A 22,885-nucleotide genomic window follows, 5' to 3' on the forward strand; every position below is an offset into this window, starting at 1 on the left:
TGTATGGGTTGTAGTTGGGTGAAGGAAAGGGGAGGAAAAGATGTGACTAAATGTTATTAATCATTTATTTCACCTTATAATTTGGAAAGTCTGAGAACAGTTTTTTACATATATTGAGTCTGGGGAAAGAATGGTCACAATGTAAAGGGTTGGGGAAGAGAGACCATAGGAAATTGGGTAACTTTATTTTTATTTTTTATTCATTTATAATGTATTTCATAATATTTGCAAATATAAATGGTAGACTTGTTCATATTTGTAAAAGTATCCAAATGATGTAAAGATGACCATAATGGGTTGTGTTAGGGAACTGAACTAATTTATTAAGTCATTTGACATTTTACTTTGTTCGTCAATATTTGTAGATTTATATAATTATAAATTTATAAAAAAAATTTAAAAGGTTTACAAATGATGAGAACAGTGACACAATGGAATGTCTTGGGAGGAGAAGGCTACAAGAATTGAAGCAAATCAACTTAATATAATTAATTTCACTAGTATGATTGAAGTATGTGGTATTCATTTCATTTATATAATTTTTTATAGTGGGACCTTATATGAAACAATAATATGTTTCATAATATTTGAAAACGCAGCTAGGTTTTTCCATATATTTCAAAAACTGCTCATTTGAGGGGAAGAAGAGGGCAACTTTTCTTCATTTTTTGCCTTGTTCATAGCTTTGAAGATTTTCCAAGTTTCTACGAAGAAGGGTGAAGAGTTATCAACCGTAGATGGCGCGAGACAGCTGTCTTGCTCGTGTTACTGCCGGCGCTGCGGTCGGCGGTGCTATCGGCGGTGCCGTGGGTGTGTAATGATCTTCGTTTTTTTTCTTTTTCGTAACTCAAATTCTCTCAATCTTTGTTTTCGGGAGATACCCTTCTCTTCCTAGCCTGAAAGATCATGTTTTTTTGAAGCATGTTTTCCTGCGCTTTTGATTCTTTACAAGGGCGTTCATGTTATACAGGATCACTTGCCCTTTTTTGGGGGGAAATTGTTCGCTGATTCCTTAGTGGACTTGGTTTTGCATTAGGGTTCTTCAAACGCTGTCTGGATTAAAAATGATGAATGTAGTGCTATTATTTCTTGGGAATTAGCTTCAGGAGTGATCTTGGAATTTTCCCTTTATGTCATGGAAAATATTTGAAATTCTATTCGGTCTGAGAATATTTTTGGTATCATGATAATTCACTCTGACCTAATGTCTCCTCAGAAAATTTTTAGCTCTTTTCTCATCTTGTTTGTTGATAAACTTTCTTTTTGCTGGAAATTATGTTCATTTAAAATCAGACTTCGGTGAAAGTTTGATTCGGCTGTCGGGAATGGAACCTTTTTTTCATAGTGTTACCACTTAATGGTTGATGAGAGGATTTTTTTAATTTTATGATCGATGGAATCCATAGGAAATTAACATTTGACACTCATATTTTCTTCAAAAAAAAAATTTCAAACTTATATGGGCCTGTGTCCTTGTTCTTTTTTATTCTTCCTGGATTGTTGTTCACAAGTCTTACGTATGCGTTTATGTCAGCATATCAGACGCGTTTCATAAGGTTACTAACTTTCATGTACGTATAAAGTTTCAATAATTACTGATTTGAGATTGGTTGTTGGGATGTCAGGTGCTGTGTATGGGACTTATGAAGCTATTAGATATAAGGTACCATTTGATGGCTTATTGCTTTTGCTGTTCTTACTTAATATCTTTTTTGGTGGAAATATGCAGAGTCACATTAAATGATGGTTTATTTTGTTTTATAAAATTTCCCCATTTTTGTGAAAGTTTTAGTCCTTCATTTCTAATTAATGGCATCCTATGTTTTTTTCATTTAAAACTGCTTAAAGCGGGCATCCTTGAAATTGCCCTGTCTTGTTATGGTATATCTTTCTTAATATCCTAATTTATTTTGATCTCACTCTCAAAAAATTACAATGGTGTTTTCCAGTCTACTTGTCGACTGAAAATGCCTGAAATTTATATTTAATCATAAAATTTTGAATAGTGAATCCTTATGTGAAAACATTTTCTCAAATCCTTATGAGAAAATTTGTAATGTTTAGAGAAACACCCCTGGGAATATCTGCTTCTCTTAAAAAAATAGGTAATTTCCCATGTTTATTAAGATCAATGATGATTGGTTTGTCCGTGTTGTTAAGTGCCGTGAGATGGGCCATCAAATGATCTGCACAGCATTCGGTAAACACATATCTCCATAAATATATTAAAATTTAAAATATATCGTAACTTGGCGAATGGCAGTTAGTTTTTTATCGACTAGCATGTTTCATCATCTATGTGACAAGAATATATAAAAATTGAGAATTTTCGCTGCCTTTTATGGCTGCCTTAACCCATTATATATTGAAAACAACTTAAGCACGTATCCACGTTATCTTTGGCACATTCTTTCATAAAAAAACATTTTAACTTCTTAGGACATATTTGAAGCTACTTTGACTTTCTGTTCCATGAACACGATTTTTTATGTGTATTTCATGCAGGTCCCCGGGCTTCTAAAGATTAGATACATTGGACAAACTACTCTTGGTAGTGCAGCCATTTTTGGGTTGTTCTTAGGAGCTGGCAGCCTGATACACTGTGGCAAGTCCTATTGACTGGTTTGAGAAAGAATGAAAAAAATATCTACCTTGTCCAGTGTTTTTCATGTCTGATGCTTATGATGTTGATACTTGATTTTGATGTTCGTGTTTGATTAGGAGCTGCCACTTTCTTCTAAATAATTGGATTCATTTGACTCTCTCTCTTCTCTCTATCAATCTATCTGTAACTCTTTCTCTCTCTCTCTTTCTTTAGATATATTTCTCTCTATCCAACCAACTGCCACGCCCAGGTATGGACATGCACAGTTAATTAGATATCAATGTAAAAATAGTCAAATTAAATTGGATCCTACATGATAACAAATTTCTCTTACTAAAAAGGTAATTTCCCCAATTTAATTGGCCTTTTTTAAATTTTTTTATAACAAAGCAGTTTATCATGCATTCTGACTGATGCTCAAGAGAAAATCTAGGGTGAGCCAAGAATAATGCGCCATTGGAGGGATTCACCATAAAATTAATGTGAAAATCGATGATATTATTTTTAAAAACTGAGCAGTGAAACGTAATGAAGAGGTTTAGCAGGTTTTTTCATGTTATAAGGATGAGGGGAATTGTTGCTGATATGATTCCCGTCTCCCTGTTTCTATCAGTTGCATGGTGATGTTCTATTTTAGACAGAAAGGAAGAAGTGGTGAGCAGGAGTTCACTATGAAACAAAAAGGTTCCAGAAGGTGAAGACATGCAACTAGATAAGAATGACTGTAGAATGCAAAAATATGATATGATTGTCTCAATATGATGATCATTTGGGGTGTTAGCTGATTGATACAAAAGAAACAAAAAAGGCTACAAAAGTTCATCAAAAAATGAACTTTCAAAAACATTAGTGAAGACATGGTCCTCCATCTAACTAGGCTCTCGCATTTTGCTAAATTTTTAATTTTGTTTTTTATTCAATTTTAAAATACTAAACTCATAGAGATCATAAAATAGAAAATGTTTGCATTAACATAGTAAGAATCAGATTTCTCAGTTCAGGGGATTTAAATGAATAATATAATTATTCAATTCAATCCAGAAAATAATCCCCTTATTCAATCAAATTCAATTTAATCTGGCCTTAATCAGATTAAGCTCCATCCACTTCCATCAAAATAGACAACTTTTAACATAGGGAATCAGATTAAAAATTATTAACTCATAAAATAAAGAATTGTAAGTAAGGCCTAGTCAATTCAATCAAGAATACATTAAAATAATTTATGGAGTTTTAAAAGAAAAGAGTATATGAGTATCCAGTCCCCAAATATTACAATTTCCCCTCAAATAAATAATTTGACATATGTTTGTTAGTATTAAGGGCTGAGAAAAAGGTCACTAACGGCTTATGTTACTTTGTTAAATGACTTCTCGTTTATTTTAAAGGAGAGAAGATTAATTCCCTTCACTTACCAACATGCCAGATTATCCTGTATGTAGATTAATATATGTTCATAAAAATATAAGATTCAGAACTGGATTTAATGTTTCCTATCAATAGGAAAGAGAGGATAAATGTGGATAAGTAAATATATTTTTAGAGATACTCGCCTTACTCTAATTTCTTATATTATGTCTTTCAAAACACTTCCGTAGAAATTGTTTAAATATATTCTCCATGATAGTAGTTTCCTTGATTCTAACTTTACGCAATTTAGATTTTTTTTTTTCATGGTGATATTATGAAGAAAGATGATCATTATGCTAATATTGACTCACGCCAAAAGGAACATCTAACCCATATTAATTATCCTTCGGAATCGTATCATTCTGAGGAACAACCTTCTCTGAAGAAAGGAATTTTCTGAAGATTTTAATGAAAGTCAAATGTTGGCCTCTCATTATCCATATTGTGATCCTCAGTATATTTCCCTTTATATAGATCATTAGCCTTTCATTGTGCTCCTCCTAATAATTAATTTAACATCATTTTGCTAGATATTAAAAAGGGAATTTCAGGAAAACAGTAAGATACTTAAAAACAAACATGAGCAAAACCTGTCCCACATCAAGATGAGGATGATGTAGATTGAAGAGTTAAAGCAAGGTCAATGAATACATGAGCTCAAGCCCAATTCAAAAAGTGGCAACATGAATGGTCAACTTAACATTCAAGCTTTACTAAATCCTGAAAGTTTACTCAATGATGATATTAAATCATCACCCTTGCAGTTTTTTAAATAGAAATTGTGATTATATTCGTCATTGGGTTTTGGAGCCATGATTGACATGATGTTGAGACAATTCTTATAGAAATAATGTAAATAGAACCATTATTGAGCTTTAAACAAATAAAAAATTTTGATAATTTAATTTTCAGTTCCTCAAGCAAGTCATGTTGAGATGTTCAAATGTCTAATCACTACATGTATGTACTCAATCCTCAGCAAGTCAAATCTCATCATCTTCATGTGGATGATCCCCATTATTAATCCATCACCATCTCATCGTTCCAACTGCATTCAGAGGGGAGGGCGTCCATGGAGAAAACGGAGAAGACGGATAGGAAGCTAAAATATACTGCATGGATGATTTCATTTTATGATTTCTCCTATTTATACTTAATGGGATTTTTTAATAAAAAACCCGTAAGTTTAACTATGGCATCTGACGTCCAATAGACCACTTGTATGTGACCTTCTAGGTCAATGCATCAGTCTATTTATCAATGACCCAATTATCTATATTGGCTAACTTAATAAACTAAATACATCAACATATAGATAATCAAGGATTGATTTTGCTGAATCAATAGGTTGAGTTTCCAATAGTGGGTTTCCAAGCTGCACCTTTTTTAGAAGATACAAAGAATTATGTTAACTCTCTCATGGAATCGTATAGTCATCATTTACCGTGTGTGTATAATACCTCGTCCGTTTGATGTTCCTAGGAAGACATAGGATATGATCAAAAGTTAAAACCTAATCAGTCATCCCAGCTTCTACTAATGCATTGGCAAATCATTGAAGTCTTCTATGATATTCCACTACCTTCACTATGGAATTCATCACATCATCTTCTTTGAGTTGGTATGTCTTGTACTGAGGGCAAAGAATCCCATCTTGACCTCTCAATCACCTTTGTAGACTTCCTGGTGCATCCAGCAGGATTGATTTGAACTTTTTGATAAGAAACTCGAAGTTCATAGTCAAAACCCATTCATTCATCCATAAGATATTTTTAGTGTCTCAAGTTTGAGGACCACTAATGAAGGAAAATTGCGTATTAATTTTTAATGTAGTTGTATTTTTAATTTGCATAAAATCAAATAAATTTGATAAAGTAGAAACTCACTCGAATCTATAATGGGAGCAAGGTCGTCTCCACAGGGACTGGCCTTTAGAGATGTATTTAATGTTTGACTAGTTAAGGGATAATGATAGTAAAAATGCTAAGGAGGATAGTGAATGTAAGGGGGATAAGTCGTCAGCCAGGAAACAGTATCTAGTGGGATAGTAAAGTCAAGAAAATATCCAACAGTAGCAAAGCTCTAAGGATAAGAACTAGGATGTTATTTACTTAGTAAGAGAACTAATTAGATATGTTAGAAGAATATGTAAGATAGAATAGCTAACTAGAGAGAGAGAGGAGTTGATTTTTGGCTTATTTAGAAAAGCTTAATTGAAAAGGATAGTAGTAAGAGAATAGAACGAAGTTAAAAGAAAGTAAAAATACTAACAGAAGTATTAAGAATGAATATTATTATTACTACGTTAACTATAAGACTATGATAAGATTTATATAGGTTTAGTAGTTACTTTATATCTATATGTATGTATTTATATTTTTTATATATTTTTTTGTGATCGATTTTCAGGTGTTAAAGAGGTAACCTAGTCGAAAACCTTGGAGGTGTTCGACCAAATGCCCAAAAGAGGCTGAGATAAAAAAGCTATATATTTTTATTTAATTTTATATACTTTAATATATTTTTATATATTCTTTTAGAGTAGAAAATTGAGGTTAAGGGGATAGCTCTGTCGAACACCTGAGAGGTGTTCGACAGAATGCCTGAGAAAGGTCGGGATAAGAGTAAGTAAATATTTATATGCATATGTTTAGATTTTTATAATGTTGATAAAAGAAAGACATATAAATTGATGATGCTTTTTGAACACCGAGTGTTTAATGGAATGCCAAAACGAAATAGCAGAATTGAACTTTGAACAAACTCAACTACTTTGCCGATTAAAAATAAACCAAATTAAGTTTATGATATAAATCTAATAAATTGCTACAAGAACATGCCCAAGAGTTACCAGAGTCCGTCCTGAACCGAGGAACGGGGATGGCGGCGCTGATCACCACTGCCTAGCCTATGTGTGTCTTCCCTCTCTCCTCTCCTCTTGCTGATGCAGAATCCGCACTCCCTTGCTCCTCCTTGAAGCCTTCCCAAGTTCCTGGTGCCAAGACAGGGCGTCACAACTCCGCCAAGCTCTTTGATCTCTGAAAAGGGACCTCTGTCGGCTTCTTTCTTCCTGCAACGAGAGATACATGTTAGACCTTCAAAAAATCTTTTTTGAAATAAGAAAGAATAAATAATGTGGACCTTACAATATTCCTTACGAAGATCAGACGGTCGTGATTAAGACGACACTTAAATTGGTCCAAAATTGCATGGGCTTCGAGTCAGGTCCGCTCGAAGCCTGATTATAATTTATTCTTTAATTTCTTAAGATTGCGGCCCGCTGGGATGCGATCACTTTTAGTATATCTTGGGCGGGCCTGACAAGAAACTGAAAACTACAAAACATCCATTATCCCATATTGAAAATGTCTATAAACATGACTCTACAAGAATTTTGCGCAACACAACGAATCAAATTAAAAGACTTCCCTCAATAGCATGTTCACCCTTCTCTTAAGCCTCTGTGGGCTGTTGGCCGGCTTGAGTGTTGAGCACTCCCGTGCTGGTGGTTGGCTTGAGTGCCGTGTGGCTCATCGCTCAGCTGGCCGGTTTTTAAAACACTATTTATTTATTTTTAATTTATTTTGTAATTGAATCCACTTAAAATTTAAGGCCATAGTAATTTCAAAATAATCTCTAAATAGGATGAAAAATGGTTTTTAACATTATATAGAATTTTAATGTGGATAACTGGTGTTCTTGAAGATTTTAAAGAATTAATACACGGAGGGAAAATTTATAATAGAAAATAACGATAAAATTAATAAAATTATGCATTTACTTACTCTAACATGTGTATATTTTTACTATAGAATTGTTATTATAGAATTTCGTCGCTCAGCTGGCCGGTTTTTAAAAAACTATTTATTTATTTTTCATTTATTCTGTAATTGCATCTGCTTAAAATTTAAGGTCATAGTAATTTCAAAATAATCTCGAAATAGGATGAAAAATGGTTTTTAACATTATATAGAATTTTAATGTGGATAACTGGTGATCTTGAAGATTTTAAAGAATTAATACACGGAGGGAAAATTTATAATAGAAAATAACGATAAAATTAATAAAATTATGCATTTACTTACTCTAACATGTGTATGTTTTTACTATAGAATTTTTACTATAGAATTTTATCACTCAGCTGGCCGGTTTTTAAAAAACTATTTATTTTTCATTTATTTTATAATTGAATCTGCTTAAAATTTAAGGTCATAGTAATTTCAAAATAATCCCGAAATAGGATGAAAAATGGTTTTTAATATGGATAAGTGGTGATCTTGAAGATTTTCAAGAATTAATGCATGGGGGGAAAATTTATAATGACAAATAAAGATAAAATTGTGCATGTACTTAGTCTAACATGTGTATATTTTTACTATAGAATTTTAATGAGGATAAATGGTCTTCTTGAACATCTTCAAGAATTAATGCATGGAGGACAAACTTATAATAACAAATAAAGATAAAATTAATAAAATTATGCATATACTTACTCTAACATGTGTATATTTTTACCACTAAAAGTCCCTTTATCAACCACTTATCCAATCATGACTTGAATCAATTTGAGTTAGTGTTAGGTATAATACCATCCAAGAATCTTACACATAAATTTAGTGAATCCACACTACTATGTCAGGATTGGCCATGCGCATCATATGAATGGCACTAGATAGTACTAAATAATCCTTAGAAAAAGATTATTTAGAAAACATGTTAAAATTCTAGAGAACTCATGATCACATTATAATTCACTTATCCATTACATGTATGCATGGAATTCATTATGAGCATTGTAAATGCTTTATGTGAATATCTTATATGAACAAACTTTAAACAAAATCTATATGGGATTGGCTTTATAACCACATATGTTTCTATCACACTCCCTCTTGGCAAACGTCAATCACTCTTAGATAAAAAAACCGTTGCTGTCTAATTATGATAAAAATAGATTTTGCAAATGTGTAAAACTATTGATCTTCAAGTATTGGTCAATAAAACTCTTCCAGTTTGTCCCTATTAAAGGGATGATGTCAATCTTAGTGATGAACATTAGAATAACACTTTCTTCCTAAAGGCATCATCTGTAGTGACACAAACAGCATTCACCATCAATTTTTAGGTTGGATTACTTAGAACCTTTTCATATACTATACCTCCATGGTGTATAAGCGTGAATCCATATATAGGCCTTTTATCATTTGAATCTCATTGAAAACTTTAATTTTTGTAAATTGTGAGTTTCTATTCTTCTTCTCCATGGACTAAAAATATATCTTAGGAATTTTCATGACATTAAGTTCACATCTCACATCATTATAGTGTTCATAATTCTTATCTCATATGCCTAGAGTGCATGATGAATCCAATTATCATGTCTAATCAAAATGAGACCTCTGTTGGATTTCTCCAACCCAAAACCCTTTTGTCAAGGTTTTCTATGTGCGTGTATTTAAAGAATCTCAACAACCTTCTTGACCTATCTTTATATATCCATATTCCAAATATGTAGGTTGCTTCCTCCAAACCCCTTCATGGAGAAGTTCTTTGAGAACCACTACTTCCTTGAGGATAGTAATTCTAGATCATCAAAATGACTAGAATATCATCCACATTTTTTTTCATGAGAGTAGTCATTCTCCCACTATTCTTGATTTCTACATACATCTAATATGACTTAGATTCACCCTAGCTGATAAGTACAACTTGAAAAGGAAAATTAAAAATAGGGTGTGCATGACCACAATTATTAACATAAATAAACATACAATGAGCTATGAATATTTTACTTTTAATATAATGAATTTTTTTCCTAAAGGTGGATCGCATAGCAAATCAAATTCCTTCAAGTGATGTACGCGGACAGCTTCAAGGGTCACCTTCTCGTTTCGTAGGGAACATTCAAAAGAAAAAAAACATGAGGGCAACCAGGATAGGTTCCAACTCTCATTAGGGAAAAAACAATGCAATTAAGGAAAAAATATTATGAAGAATCAAAAACCAGTCATGAAATTAATTCCTTAACACCTTTTTATTCCTTTGTCTATTGATAAATGCAATTTGCATATTAATTTTTAATGTCGTTATAATTTTAATTTCCCTAAAATCAAATAAATTTGATAAAAGATATAAACTCATTCCGACATATAGTTAGAGCAAGGTCATCTCCGCAAGGACTGTCCTTTAGAGGTGTATTTAATTTTTGAGTTATAGTTATGAGCAGTAATACAGGTATTCAAGATAGTGAATGTAAGAAGGAATAAGTAGTTAGTAAGTAGAGGGAATACTTGGTGAATAAGAGAACTAGATCTGAGAGAATATCAGAAATTATTTATATATATTATAGATACTAGAAATAATAAAGAAGTAATATATTAGATATTATAGTTAAGGATGATATTAGTGTAGGTAGTGGAAAAGGTAGAGAAGACTAATAAGATAGAGAGACTAGTACTATTATTATAAACTATATGAAAATAGGCGGGTATTTTCTAAATAAGTAATAAAATATATGAAAATAGGAAGTGGATATAAGGATAATGATATCAAGACCTTAGTAAGATAGGAGATAAGGAGTTCTAGTGATGAGATGTAAGTCGTCACGTAATAAGAATAGTTATTACACTAAGAAGTAGGAGGAAGAATGAAGAATGGAAGATTTTGATAGATAGGGAGAGAGTGTTTAGTAGGTGTAGATAAGTGAGCTAGAGAAATATTCATATATGCTAAGAATTTAGGATTAAGTTCAAGAGAGGAAGGGAGACGAGAAGGAATCATCTAATTTATTATATAACTATGTAGCTAGATAGGAAGAAAGAGAGAGACTAAGATCAAATAAAAAGACTAAGAAGAGTGATAATAAGGGTTATATATGATTAATAATATGATTATATTGGTAGGATACTTATATAGGCTAAGTAGATACTATATGTCTGCATTTATATTTTTTATATGTTTATATATATTTTATGGCAAAAATCAGACGAAATAGAGGTGATTCTGTCGATGCCTGAGAGGTGTTCAACAGAATGCTCAATAGAGTCAGAAATAAGATGTATGTTTATTTTTATATGTTTTTGTATAATTATTATGAGTGAAAATAGGGAGAAACAAAGGAATTTATGTCGACACTAAGAGGTGTTGAACAGAATGCCTCTAAGAGTCCAAGATAGGAGTCAGTAGATATGTATATTTATATATTTGTAAGTTTTTTATAACGTTGAATGAATAGGAACTTAGTTAAATTGACTGATGTATTCAAATGCACACTAGGTGCTTGAACAAATGTAAAAATGAAAGCGATTCACCAAGATTTAATGAAATCAACCTTATGTTTTATTCAAACTGAACTTAATCAAATATATCATTGATAAGTCCATCATTATTTTAATCCAGCCTTGAAAAAAAATATTAATAAAATTTTTTCACTTAAATACTCTATAATTAATATAGGGAAAGTTAGGGGTCGATCCACAAAGAGGCGGAAATTTAATTTCAGAATTTTTCTGTGCTTGAAGTGAAGGAAACGAGATATAATTTCTGGGATTTTTCTATATTTTTAGATAATTTATATATTTCTGTGGTTTAAATTGAAACAGAAATATAAAAGATATATTAATACTAATTTTCCTAATTTTAATTAACACCAGAAATCGAAAATAAATGTTTTTAGAATTATCTAGAATTTAAATTGATTATATTAATTGTAGAGATTTTTCCTGGTTCTTTGCAATTTTTTAAGTGCAGAAAATATTTTTTCCTAATTTTTCTGATTTTCCTCATCTTTTGGAATTTTTAAATGCTTAAAAATGGAGAAAATACATGCTTCGGCAGTCGCCGGTAGCGGTGGCGGCGGAGGCAGCATGAGTGGAGGCAGCGGACGGATGGGCCATTCGGGTCAGCAGGCCTGGTGTGGCTTGTATAGGGCTGAGTATTTGGTCAGCCCAATTGGGCTTGGCCCAATAGGTTCAGCACTTGGCCCAACTAATTTTTTTTAGTTTTTTTAAGGGGCCGGTTCTACCTGGTCAAACCAGCTCGACCCGATCGGACCCCTCCTGGACTTCGCCAATTTTTGATCAAGTTGTCAAGGGTTGCCCCCCTCTATCCGCTCTGTGCATTGCCGGCAGGCAAAGGGCAATGCCGACGCACGGGGGCCAACTTGGCCAAAATTTTGGCCAAGTTGAGGGCTCATTTATTTCTAGAGAGAGAAATAAATGATTTTAGAGAGATAAAATGACTGAAATGAAGAGATCGAGAGAGGAAATGAAGAGATAGAGAGAGAAAATGAAGAGAGAGTGTAGGAGTTTGAGATGGGATTTGAAGGTGCAAATGACAGAGATTTTTATGAAATTTTTAGGGTATAAAATAGGAATATGGATGAAGGTCTAAAGAGAGAAAGAGTTGATTTTAGAGAGATAAAGAAGGTAAACCAAGTGTTTAGTGTGATAAAGTGATGGTTTTAAAGGGGAAATTGATAGATAATGATAGGAAAATGTAAATCTAAGTTCCTAAAACCACAATGCAAGCTTAATGAGCGCTCAATGCTTCCTATCAAGTCCATATCTTTATATTTTGTCAGGATTAGGCATTTTTCAATGCAAACAAGAGTTGGGATTGAGTCAAAACTTCAATAAACTTCCATCACGCAGATTGAGCAACCTGGGTTCTGAAATATGCCTAGTCCTACTGGACACCCACTTACTGGAGCACATCCAGAATGAGGGACAATGAGGGAGAAAAGCAAAATTTATACATAGGAAGAATTACTAAAATGCCCTTTTGGTCATTTTCTATTATCTTTTCTTGCCATTTTACATCTTTTTTCCTTAGGTTGAGAGCTTCCCCTTGTGATCTTCATCTTCATTTTTGTAAGGCTTTTGAGAGCTTAATGGGCAGGTCAGGTCATGGCCCATCTCATGCTGATTTCTCTTTTGAAGTCTCAAAACACCATTTACTCCTTTCAAGCCCCTTTTTAGAATCAAGAAACTCTAAAAAATTCTCCAACTCTTTAAGAATTGTATCTTCTCATTCCTATAATTTTTTTCACATGTAAAACTATTAAATACTCATTAGTACTAAAATTTCTTCGCTTCAAAGAAGTCAAGAAGTGTAGTAAAAAAATAACCAAGATGTGCAAAAAATAGAATTTATGGCTTATGCATAAATATTTAGTTAATTCAAGTAAAACCATGATAAATTCTGAATTAATAATACCAAAATCACCTAAAATATATGTAAATAACATGCATTTATCATGTTATAAATCATGTTTCTGAGATAATATTCTAACAAAGAAAGCCGAGAATAAACTGATAGAAATATATGTGGGCGGCAAGCCAATCACACATTCCACATCTCGTTCCATATTCATTAATAGAACATATTCATTATAGTGCACGTGTGATGCGTATGATGAAGTCCATGAATACATGATCGGACTTAGTGAATTATGATGAGATCGTAATGCGGAGATCACTAGTCTTTAAGCATGTGTTCTAAACATTTCTATTCGAATGATACGTGAGAAGGACATCGAAGTATCCGAATAGAATAACACTATCTAGCCTCACTCATATGATGAGTATGGCCGGTCCCGTAGCCATTAGTGTGGCAACACCAAGGATAGATAGTGGGTGCTCTTTAGTGGAAAGAGTTCACTGAATTGATCCGTACGAATCCCTGAATGGTATTATACCAAACTGCCAATCAGGTTGATTCACGTCACGGTTGTGTAAGTGGTCCTTAGACCTGAGACACCAAAGGCGTCTTGTGGACAGACAATTCTACTTTGGCTATGACCTATGTGTCCCTAATCATGGGATTCTAAATAGTCTTAGTTCGGGTGCATTAAGAAGTTCACGAAGATGATTGAGTGGTCAATATGGGATCATCCACCCTCGGTATAAAAGGTGACAGCTCAAGTAAGACGATGCGATGAAGTCCTTGGCCAAGGCATTGAAATATCGCAGAAGGGTGTTGCGATGATTTCCGCATGCATCAGTACTAACTCGGATGATCGTTTAGGGTTTGACAGTTGATTATACCCTAAGTCGTCCAAGGAGCATCAAGTGGATGAGGGACTATACATACACGGTAACCAATGACTAACGGGTTACATGAGTGAGTCGATACACACACCTTTGTATCTTCTAGAGCACGAGGTGTAACTTGGCACCCAACGTGTTAGAGACTCAACCTATCGATTGGGTTAAATTGATACGACATTAATTAATCTATATGTTGATATAGTTAATTAATTTGGAAGGAAAATAAAGGTAATTGGGCCATTGGAGTCATTAACTAGACTGATACGTGGGCCTAGAGGGTCACACGCAAACGATCTTTTGGATGTCGGAAGATATACTTAGGTTTTGTGGAGTTTTATGAAAAATACCCACTTTGTATAAATAGGGGAAGGCCCTGAACAATATTCGCCCATGATACAATTGCTCAAGGGCCTTTCTCTTCTTCTCCCCTCTTCCCATGACTCCTCCCCACTCCCGATGTGATCGGGATGGCGTAACGACGGCGATGGAGGATGAACGGGGCTTGTCAACGAGAAGGAGGAGATCCGAGTACCGAGGAACGTATGGATACGTCTAGAGGCTGCACACTTGAGCAGCTGGACTTGCCTTATTTTCGGATTCAAGAAATCACGGATGCGATCCGTGGGAAGGTACTTCGATTCATTGTTTTATTGATGTCGTACGATTTTGCTCAAGTCTTCCCCTGCATATTATTTTGATTTCTTCATCCATGTCACGGTTTCTAGAACCCAACATAAACCTGGTTCATCCTGATTCAATGAGTCAGAGGTGGTGGCGCTGGTTCGCCATCGCCTAACCTCGATGTGTGATTCCCTTTACTCTTCTCCTCCGTGTTGGCACAAATGCTTGTCTTCTCGCTCTTCCCTTCTACACTCCACCGGAGCTGTCATGATGCCACCGTGCGCTTCAAAACTCGAGAGGGGCCTCTATCGTCATCATTATTTTTTGCAATGAAGATGGCTCATTTAGTCTTCAAATTCCCTTTTTAAGGGGTCGAGAGAGGTTCTCTCGACCCTCAAGGGGTCAGGCTTGATCCAAAGGCTCTCTTGGGACTGTTGGATCAGCCCGTGGTCCCCTCGTCTTCAGCCTCCACCAACCAAAAAATGAGGACGGTGGCTGGGGGCAAAGAAAGACATTATTGCCCCTAGTCGTTTGATCTTCCCTTAAAATCAATTTACCCCTTTCGGCCATGTCTGATGCATCATCAGCATGCCATGTCATCATTATTCCGTGTGATTCACCAATTTGTGTATAACCAACAAAAAATCTACAGAAGATAGAAAGTGTTTAAAATCCATGCCTATAAATATCACCGTCCGATCTTCTTTAAGAAGATGGGACAGTTGAGATTAAATCAACATCTATAACAAGGCCCATTATGACTCGGGCTTCAGCCCAAGTCGGCTCAAGGCCTATTCAGTATTTCTTCTATCCTTCTTAAGATCGCGGCTTGTTGGGTTGCAATCAATCTTATATTTATCAGCCCCGCTTGGTGCGGGGCTGAAAGAGATAGTGAGCTGCAATCCATATCGGTAATTTTCAGAAAAAAGTTATCCAATAAAATTTTCGGCAATATTATGAATCAAAAATAAAAGACTTCCCTATATAGTGCATGTGGACTTCTCCTTAGCCTTTGTGGGCCTGCTATGTTGGGCATCTTGGGGCTTATCTTGTGCGCTTAGTTATAGGCCAGAAGTTGAGCTCCTTCTATCAGAGGTGCTTGCCGATTGCTGGCCGACTTGAGTGCTCGTTGGCTGGCAGCTGGCTTGAGTGCCGTCGGCTCCCCCTTTCAGCTGGCCACTTACAAACCCCTTTTTATTTTTGTTTTTTCTATATTTCCATATTAATTTCAAAATATTTCCAAAATGGAAGTAAGAAAAAGGCCTTAAAAAATTAGATAGAATTTTAATGAGGATAAATGGTCATATTGAATATTTTAAAGAATTAATGCACAGAGAGAAAATTTATAGTAAAATAAAATAAAAATTAATAAAATGATGCATATTTTTACTAAAAAAACCCTTTGTGAGTATTTCATGCCTTTCTCATTCCATGGAAACAATAGATAGATTTTGGTCAATGTAGTCAATGTTATGAAGCATGTGACCATGAAGTTATCTTAAAAAGATGAAAAATATCTTTTTCAAATCCCGTTTGATCAGCATAGGCCTTAAGAATGTTAGTCACTTTGAAGAAATGTCAGCCACAAAGGTATATTTTTCATCAATATAGTGGTCATGTCATTCTATAAAATATGCTCTAATAAATATATGACCAATTGCAGTTTCATCCATAATATTGTTTTCTTGCATCAAAGGTTTTGATGTAACCAATTCAAAAGTTGTAAAACTTTTGAAGAAACACCCCATGTTTAAATGTTAATAATTAGGTTGAAATATGCATTAATAAGTTTGTTTCCTTTTACTTCTAATGGTAGTTTTTCGCTAAAGCGAATCCTTAAAGCTAAGAAGTGCAATATAAGAATCAATATCATGAAATATTTCTGAGGATCAACCTGAATCATATTCTTCATTTATATTTTTTTTAAACATCATTTTTAAGGACTTATTCAACAAGGAAATACAAAAAAATTCAAAGTCACAAAGTAAGTGTTTTCATATGGACAACTTCTTCTTGTGAATAATATTCTTCCGATTCGTCTAGATCTGAATGCACATGTTTACAGATCATAACTTAATGCAACAATCACCTGTTGTGAGATATCAAGATATTAGGGGGACCCAATAAATAATGTAGGATCAAGGCCATCAAATCAGGTTAGTAGCAAATTATGATTGGATCTTAAATCTCAATGTGGAATTGCCAAAGGGACGTACTGATCAGTCTGCTAGTTCATGCAAATCTTAAGAAGTTATCACGGATGAGCCACATGCAAGGAAAGTTTACTGAAAGACAATTTAACCACCATCTGAGGTGATCCAAGGTTTTTCAAATAGCTGATTAAATCCTTATACCTCATGGCAGGAGATCTTAATTTAGGTTCCTCAGGCATCAAATTACGAGCATTACTTTGTTCCCATCGTCAAAAAAGTGATGCATGCATTTTCAGTTAAATTATCTCAAAATTATTAACTCATTCTATTTCTGAAAATTGTATCGGTTGACACTCTTACATTAATATTGACCAAAATCAATATCCTCCACATCATTTTTGATGAATCTAGTTCTTTCTGCACTCGAAATGAGAGAATGACACCTTTAGATAGTGTATGAGTATTTCAAAACATCTCTGATTAAGTATAATTAGAAATAATATATTTTTTAATCACAGTAATATTGAAAAAATTCAGGCCGGAGCTTGTAAAGGGACTAGAAATAAGTAATTCATAACCTTTATTAATTTTTACATTTACGTTATTCAATCAAGATAAGGTCAGTTGTGTTGTAGTATTATTTAAAATAGTCAACCCATTTCTATAGCATATTATGCTTGATTTGATTCACAAAAGACCAGAGCATTGGTGTTCTCTGATAGGATCAGAGTTCAGGAAGTATAAATAAATGATTTTTGATAAGTGGATTCGGAGTTTGACTGTCTGATCCACACCGTTGATGTTAAAAGGAATGGGGACAATAAGGGATATTTCTAGAGATCTAGGGTTCTTATGATGGCCAGAAAATTCAGCAATGTGATCCTCTTTTATATACTTGGGGATAAATTTTTAATCATCCTAGGACATACATTATCACATAAGTCATATGTGCATACCATTAGGATGCTCAGCAATCAGCCCTTGCAAATATTAGTGTAAAACAACAATTTTCCGTCTCATCACTAGGGTGGAATGTTATGATAAATCATTGTTAGACTTTCATCAAATCTGCTACCAGTAGAATACATATAGCTCTTGACGTAGGGGGAGAAACAACCTTTATAACTTTTTAAAGTTTCACTACCAATTACTGAGTCAAAAAAATCAACTTCTTAAATTATCCATGACTAAAATATTAGGACTGTTAATTTTCAACCATATTCAGTTTCATTCAAACAACCAATTTTGAAGCATGTTCTTAGTTGCACTGCTTGTCTCCTGGTCCTTGTATGCGATGATTTATCACTATTCAACTTCATCAGCCGTTGATCATCATTAACTTTGGTGGGTTGGTTGTGTACAGATTTTTGTGTGGTTTGATGTTTTCAAACGGGGCTTGAGCTTTTCCCAGAAAGAATTTTATAATTACACACGGAGATCATTCTTCATCACACGGCCATGATGATACTACTCCAGCATTCGAGGTCTCCAAGATCAAAAAATGCCGGACCTCCTCCTTCGGCGATTAAACTAACTCAAGGTTAAAAATGGAGTAACCCACGACGAGATGCAAAAAAGAAAAAAAACTTGCAGATCATCCAACATCCAGCCTTATGAAATCATCATCCAACAACGCCAAAACTGCATCCGATTTCATCCGAGGACGACCGCCGATGAACTTGAGAGTCTCCGAGTCAGGACCCATCATCAGATCCATCAGATTCCTCTTGCTGCTAGAGTTCCTGATCGGATGAACAGCTCCAGACGAAGAAGGCGACTTCCTAGAAACCCCCTCTTCCTCTTCTTCTTCCTCTTCTACTTCTCCTGGCGCTGGTTCTTGAACCGGGTTCTTCTTCTTCTTCTTCTTCTTCTCGTCGTTGAGGCTGTTCTTGGGCTTGTTCGTCTGGGGGGGGGCGACGGAATCGACAACCAGACAAGGGTTTCTGACAGAAATCCCGGAAGCCCAGTTCTTGGAGGAGAGGGACTTGCAGAGGAGCTTCAGAGAGAGAACCACCTGGTCCATGCCGGGGCGCCGGTCCTTAGCCGGGCGGACGCACCCGGCGGCGAGCCGGGCGAGCAGCCGGCACGCGCCCGGGTCCCTCAGCGGCGCAATCCTCGGATCAAACAGGTCCAAGAACCGGCCTTTCCGGAGCATCGGGGCCGCCCACTCCACAATCGAGGGCGGGGAGTGCGCCACGTCGATGGCCTTCCTCCCGCTCATCGTCTCCAGGAGCAGAATCCCGAAGCTGAAGACGTCCGTCTTGGTACTTAGACTCTCCGGGGTGACGTAGCCGGGGTCGAGGTAGCCGAGCGTGCCGGCGGGCGGCGCCGAGCCGCCGCGGCGCAGGGCCAGCCCGAAGTCGCCGAGCCGGGCGTTGAAGGCTCGGTCGATCAGCACGTTGGCGGACTTGACATCGCGGTGGATGATCGGCGGGTCGCAGGAATGGACGGCGTGGATCGCTTTGGCGGCCTGGAGGAGCAATCTCAGCCGTCGGGCCCAGCTCGGCGGCGCCGCCCCGCCGTGGAGCAGCTCGAAGAGGGTGCCGTTGGGCATGTACTCCATGACCAGCAGCCTCTCGCCTTGGCCGGCCTCGCTGAAGCCGATGACGTTGACGATTCGCGGGTTGCGGACCAGGGAGAGGATCTCGATCTCGTTGTCGATCTCCCGGCCCGGGGTCGGGGCGGGGCGCTTGACGGCCACGACGTGGGTCGGATGACGGATGACGGCGCGGTAGACGGCGCCGTGGCTGCCGCGGCCGAGGAGGGCGTCGTCGGAGAAGTGGCGGGTCGCGGCGGCGAGCTCGGCGTAGGGGAAGAGGCGCGGCTGGGCTCGGGCGGGGGATTCGGCGTCGGCGGCGGAGATCGATCGGGAGGTGGCGGTCGCCGCCTGGGATTTGCAGGAGAGGTACCCCATCGGAGGGCCGAAACCCTAGCGCATGTTCGTCGAATTAGGCCGCGGAGACGGTGGGAGGACGCTCGATCTTCGCCGTGGAAGCGGGAAATCGAGAAACGGGGGCAAATGTTCGTCCAATTAGGCCGCGGAAAGGGTAGCCGGACGCTCGATCTTCGCCGTGGAAGCAGGAAATCGAGAAATGGGGAAGAAAACCTAGCAAATGTTCGTCGAATTAGGCCGCGGAAACGGTGGCAGGAAGCTCGATCTTTGACATGGATGCAGGAAATGGGGAAATGGGGGCGAAACTCTAGCGAATGCTCGTCGAATTAGGCCGCGGAAACGGCAGCAGGAAGCTCGATCTTCGCCACGGAAGCAGCAAATCGAGAAATGGAGGAGATTGAAAGGGGAAACCCTACCCAATCTGCATCAAATTAGACCGCGGAAACACGAGGAGGAAGCTCGATCATCGCCAGCGAAGCAGGAAATCAAGAAATGGGGGCGAAACCCTAGCAAATCTTCGTCAAATTAGACCGCAGAAAAGCGAGGAGGAAGCTCGATCTTCGCCAATGAAGCAGGAAATCGAGAAATGGGGTGGATTGGAGAAGATTGGAGGAGAGGAGATCGGCCATGGCCACGGGGGGAGGATCCCGATGGAGCTTCTGACAGACAGTGACGGAACGAACAAGGCTGGGGGAGAAAGGGGGGGGATGAAAATCTGTGGGTCCCACCTTTGGGAGGACTTTCGAGGAATTGTTATTAATTAAATTAGTTTATTTTAGTTTTGTCTCTAGTGCTGCCACTGCATTATTATTGGTGAGTGAGATATGAGATGTGGATATTGCGGCATTAATCGGTGGAGGGCTGGATTTTATGTATTAAATTTGTGGTGATCTTTAATAACGGGAGTAAGAGTGATGTATAAAGATACAGTTAAATTTCTGGATCGTCCAGGATGTGAATATTGCCACATTAGAGTTTCCTCTAAGTCGTCACGTCCAAGATTCGTCTCGTCCCATTTTTTTTGTCCGGGTCCCATCTCGTCCAAAACTGTCCCGCCAAAGAAGTTATCGTCCCGTCCAATGTCCTGGGACGAAACACGGCGTGCGCCAGCATTAGACCACTCAGAAATTGACACGTGGCGCAGCATGTGAGTCGGACACGTGGACCTGTCAGGCACATACTATACTCCCACATGACGAAATAACCGTTCCGTCCACCCTCCAAGGCCCAGAGGGAACCGGTTATTTCATCCACGGACGAAGCAATCGTTCCATCTGGGGAGGGGCGGACGATTCTTCATCCCATCAATCGTGCTAACTCGTGGACAGGATGATTTTTTAGTCCATGGACAAATTACCGTCCCGTCTGCGTCCTGCACTATAGATATGGTAGTGGATATATGGATAGATATGCATAGATATAGAAAGATAGTTATACGTATACTTTGCTATGTATAGATATGGCTAGAAAGATAGATACACGTAGGTAGATAGCTTTGCATATACAGACAGACAGGTAGATAGATAGATACCTTTACGTAGACAGACAGCTGGATAGATATATACGCATGGATAGATAGATAGTGATACATAGATAGATGGATGGATGGATATAATCGATTAGATAGGTAGGTAGATATATGGATTGATGGATGGATAGGTAGATATATAGATAGATGGAGGAATGAATGGATAGGTACATAGATAGTTAAACAGACAAACATTCAGATATATTTATAGATTGATAGATAGATAGATATATAGATAGACAGATAGATAGATAGATAGACAGATAGATAGATAGATAGACAGATAGATAGATAGATAGACAGATAGATAGATAAATTGATAGATAGATAGCTAGATAGATGTATAGATTGATAGATAGCAAGATTTCTAGCTAGATAGATTTCTCTATAGATAGATTGCTAGATAGATAGATAGATTGATAGATTGCTAGATAGATAGATTGCTAGATAGATTGCTAGATAGATTGATTGATAGATAGATAGATAGATAGACAGATAGATACATATGGATGGATATGTACATAGAAAGATGGACCTAAAAATAATGAAGGGTACAAACAAACATACTGTCAGATAGATATGTAGAGAGAGAGTGTGTGTGTGTGTGTATGTGTGTGTTTGTCATGGGATAGCATATCCATCATCCGCTTAGATTTGAGCGCAATTTCAAACTTGATCCTTTTATCCCAATGTCAGTTTGAAAGCTAGACCCAAAAATGGAGAGAGAGAGAGAGAGAGACAGATAGCTTGTCCATGTGCATTTGAACCCCATTTCAAACCCTTATCATCTATCAATGTCAGTTCAGCTTGACCCAAAAATGGAGAGAGGTAGAGAGGCAGACAGAGAGAGATGTATAGGTCATCCATGTACATTTGAGCACCATTTCAAACTTTCCTCTTATATCCCAATAAAAATGAAGAGAGAGAGATGGATAGCCCATCCATGTACAGTTGATCTCCATTTCAAACGTCATCCTTTCCTCTCATTGCAAGTTTGAAAGGTAGGCCAAAAGATGAAGACAGTGAGAGAGAAAGAGAGAGAGATGGATATCCCATCCACTTTCATTTGAACACCATTTCAAACTTTCCCCTTCTCTATCAATATAAATTTGAAAGCTTGACAAAAAAATGAGAGAGAGATAGAAGAGATGATATCCTATAGGAGGAGAGATTTCATCACATAATTCAGCTCTTGGCCAGTTAGTAATCTTAATTTTTGGCCAAGAAAATACACAGAAATTGAAAAAATAATAATAAAATGGATGGACCCAGTTCACTTAACCAGTAACAGTCCTTGAGTGGACTCCACCACTTTTCACGACAACATTCTATTTGGGGCCCATATTCTAAAGTTGTCGTAGTCCGATATACAATTTCAAATAAGTCAGGGGTACTTGGTAATACGGTAATAAGGTTCTTACGTTAAAAAATGTGCCAGACATTAATTTAAGTCAGACGGCTCTCCGCCTTGTATTAAATAATCATTTACTTCTTTGGCTCTTCATCTTTTAATTTGCAAATCTAGGGTTCCCAAGGCCCATGACAGAAAATTTTGTTTTAGCCCATTTTCTGAGCTGCATTAAGCGTACTTAAAAAAAAAGTTAAATAATAAGAGAGAAAACACTA

The 22,885-nt window shown here is 36.8% G+C and overlaps 2 protein-coding genes across 2 annotated transcripts; one reads left to right on the plus strand and one right to left on the minus strand.

Moving 5' to 3' along the window:
- The first annotated feature begins 622 nt into the window (after positions 1-622).
- Positions 623-2,764, plus strand: LOC144707009 (reactive oxygen species modulator-like protein). Its single transcript, XM_078580123.1, has 3 exons — positions 623-810; positions 1,626-1,663; positions 2,506-2,764. The coding sequence occupies exons 1-3, from the start codon at positions 738-740 to the stop codon at positions 2,617-2,619; spliced, it is 225 nt and encodes a 74-aa protein (XP_078436249.1). The 5' UTR covers positions 623-737; the 3' UTR covers positions 2,620-2,764.
- Positions 2,765-18,332: 15,568 nt separating this feature from the next.
- On the minus strand, positions 18,333-20,452 carry LOC144706861 (Protein kinase superfamily protein). The gene has a single exon (XM_078579923.1). The coding sequence runs from the start codon at positions 19,750-19,752 to the stop codon at positions 18,433-18,435; it is 1,320 nt and encodes a 439-aa protein (XP_078436049.1). The 5' UTR covers positions 19,753-20,452; the 3' UTR covers positions 18,333-18,432.
- Positions 20,453-22,885: the final 2,433 nt, after the last annotated feature.

Source organism: Wolffia australiana, chromosome 8 (assembly GCF_029677425.1).
Source record: "Wolffia australiana isolate 7733 chromosome 8, ASM2967742v1".
NCBI classification, from domain to species: domain Eukaryota; kingdom Viridiplantae; phylum Streptophyta; class Magnoliopsida; order Alismatales; family Araceae; genus Wolffia; species Wolffia australiana.

Excerpts from the sequence above, each read along its gene's own strand:
- LOC144706861 (XM_078579923.1), bottom strand. The coding sequence starts at position 19,752 with ATGGGGTACCTCTCCTGCAAATCCCAGGCGGCGACCGCCACCTCCCGA.
- LOC144707009 (XM_078580123.1), top strand. The coding sequence starts at position 738 with ATGGCGCGAGACAGCTGTCTTGCTCGTGTTACTGCCGGCGCTGCGGTC. Across the intron at positions 811-1,625 it reads TGCTATCGGCGGTGCCGTGG|GTGCTGTGTATGGGACTTAT; the intron begins GTGTGTAATGAT and ends TTGGGATGTCAG. Across the intron at positions 1,664-2,505 it reads ATGAAGCTATTAGATATAAG|GTCCCCGGGCTTCTAAAGAT; the intron begins GTACCATTTGAT and ends TATTTCATGCAG.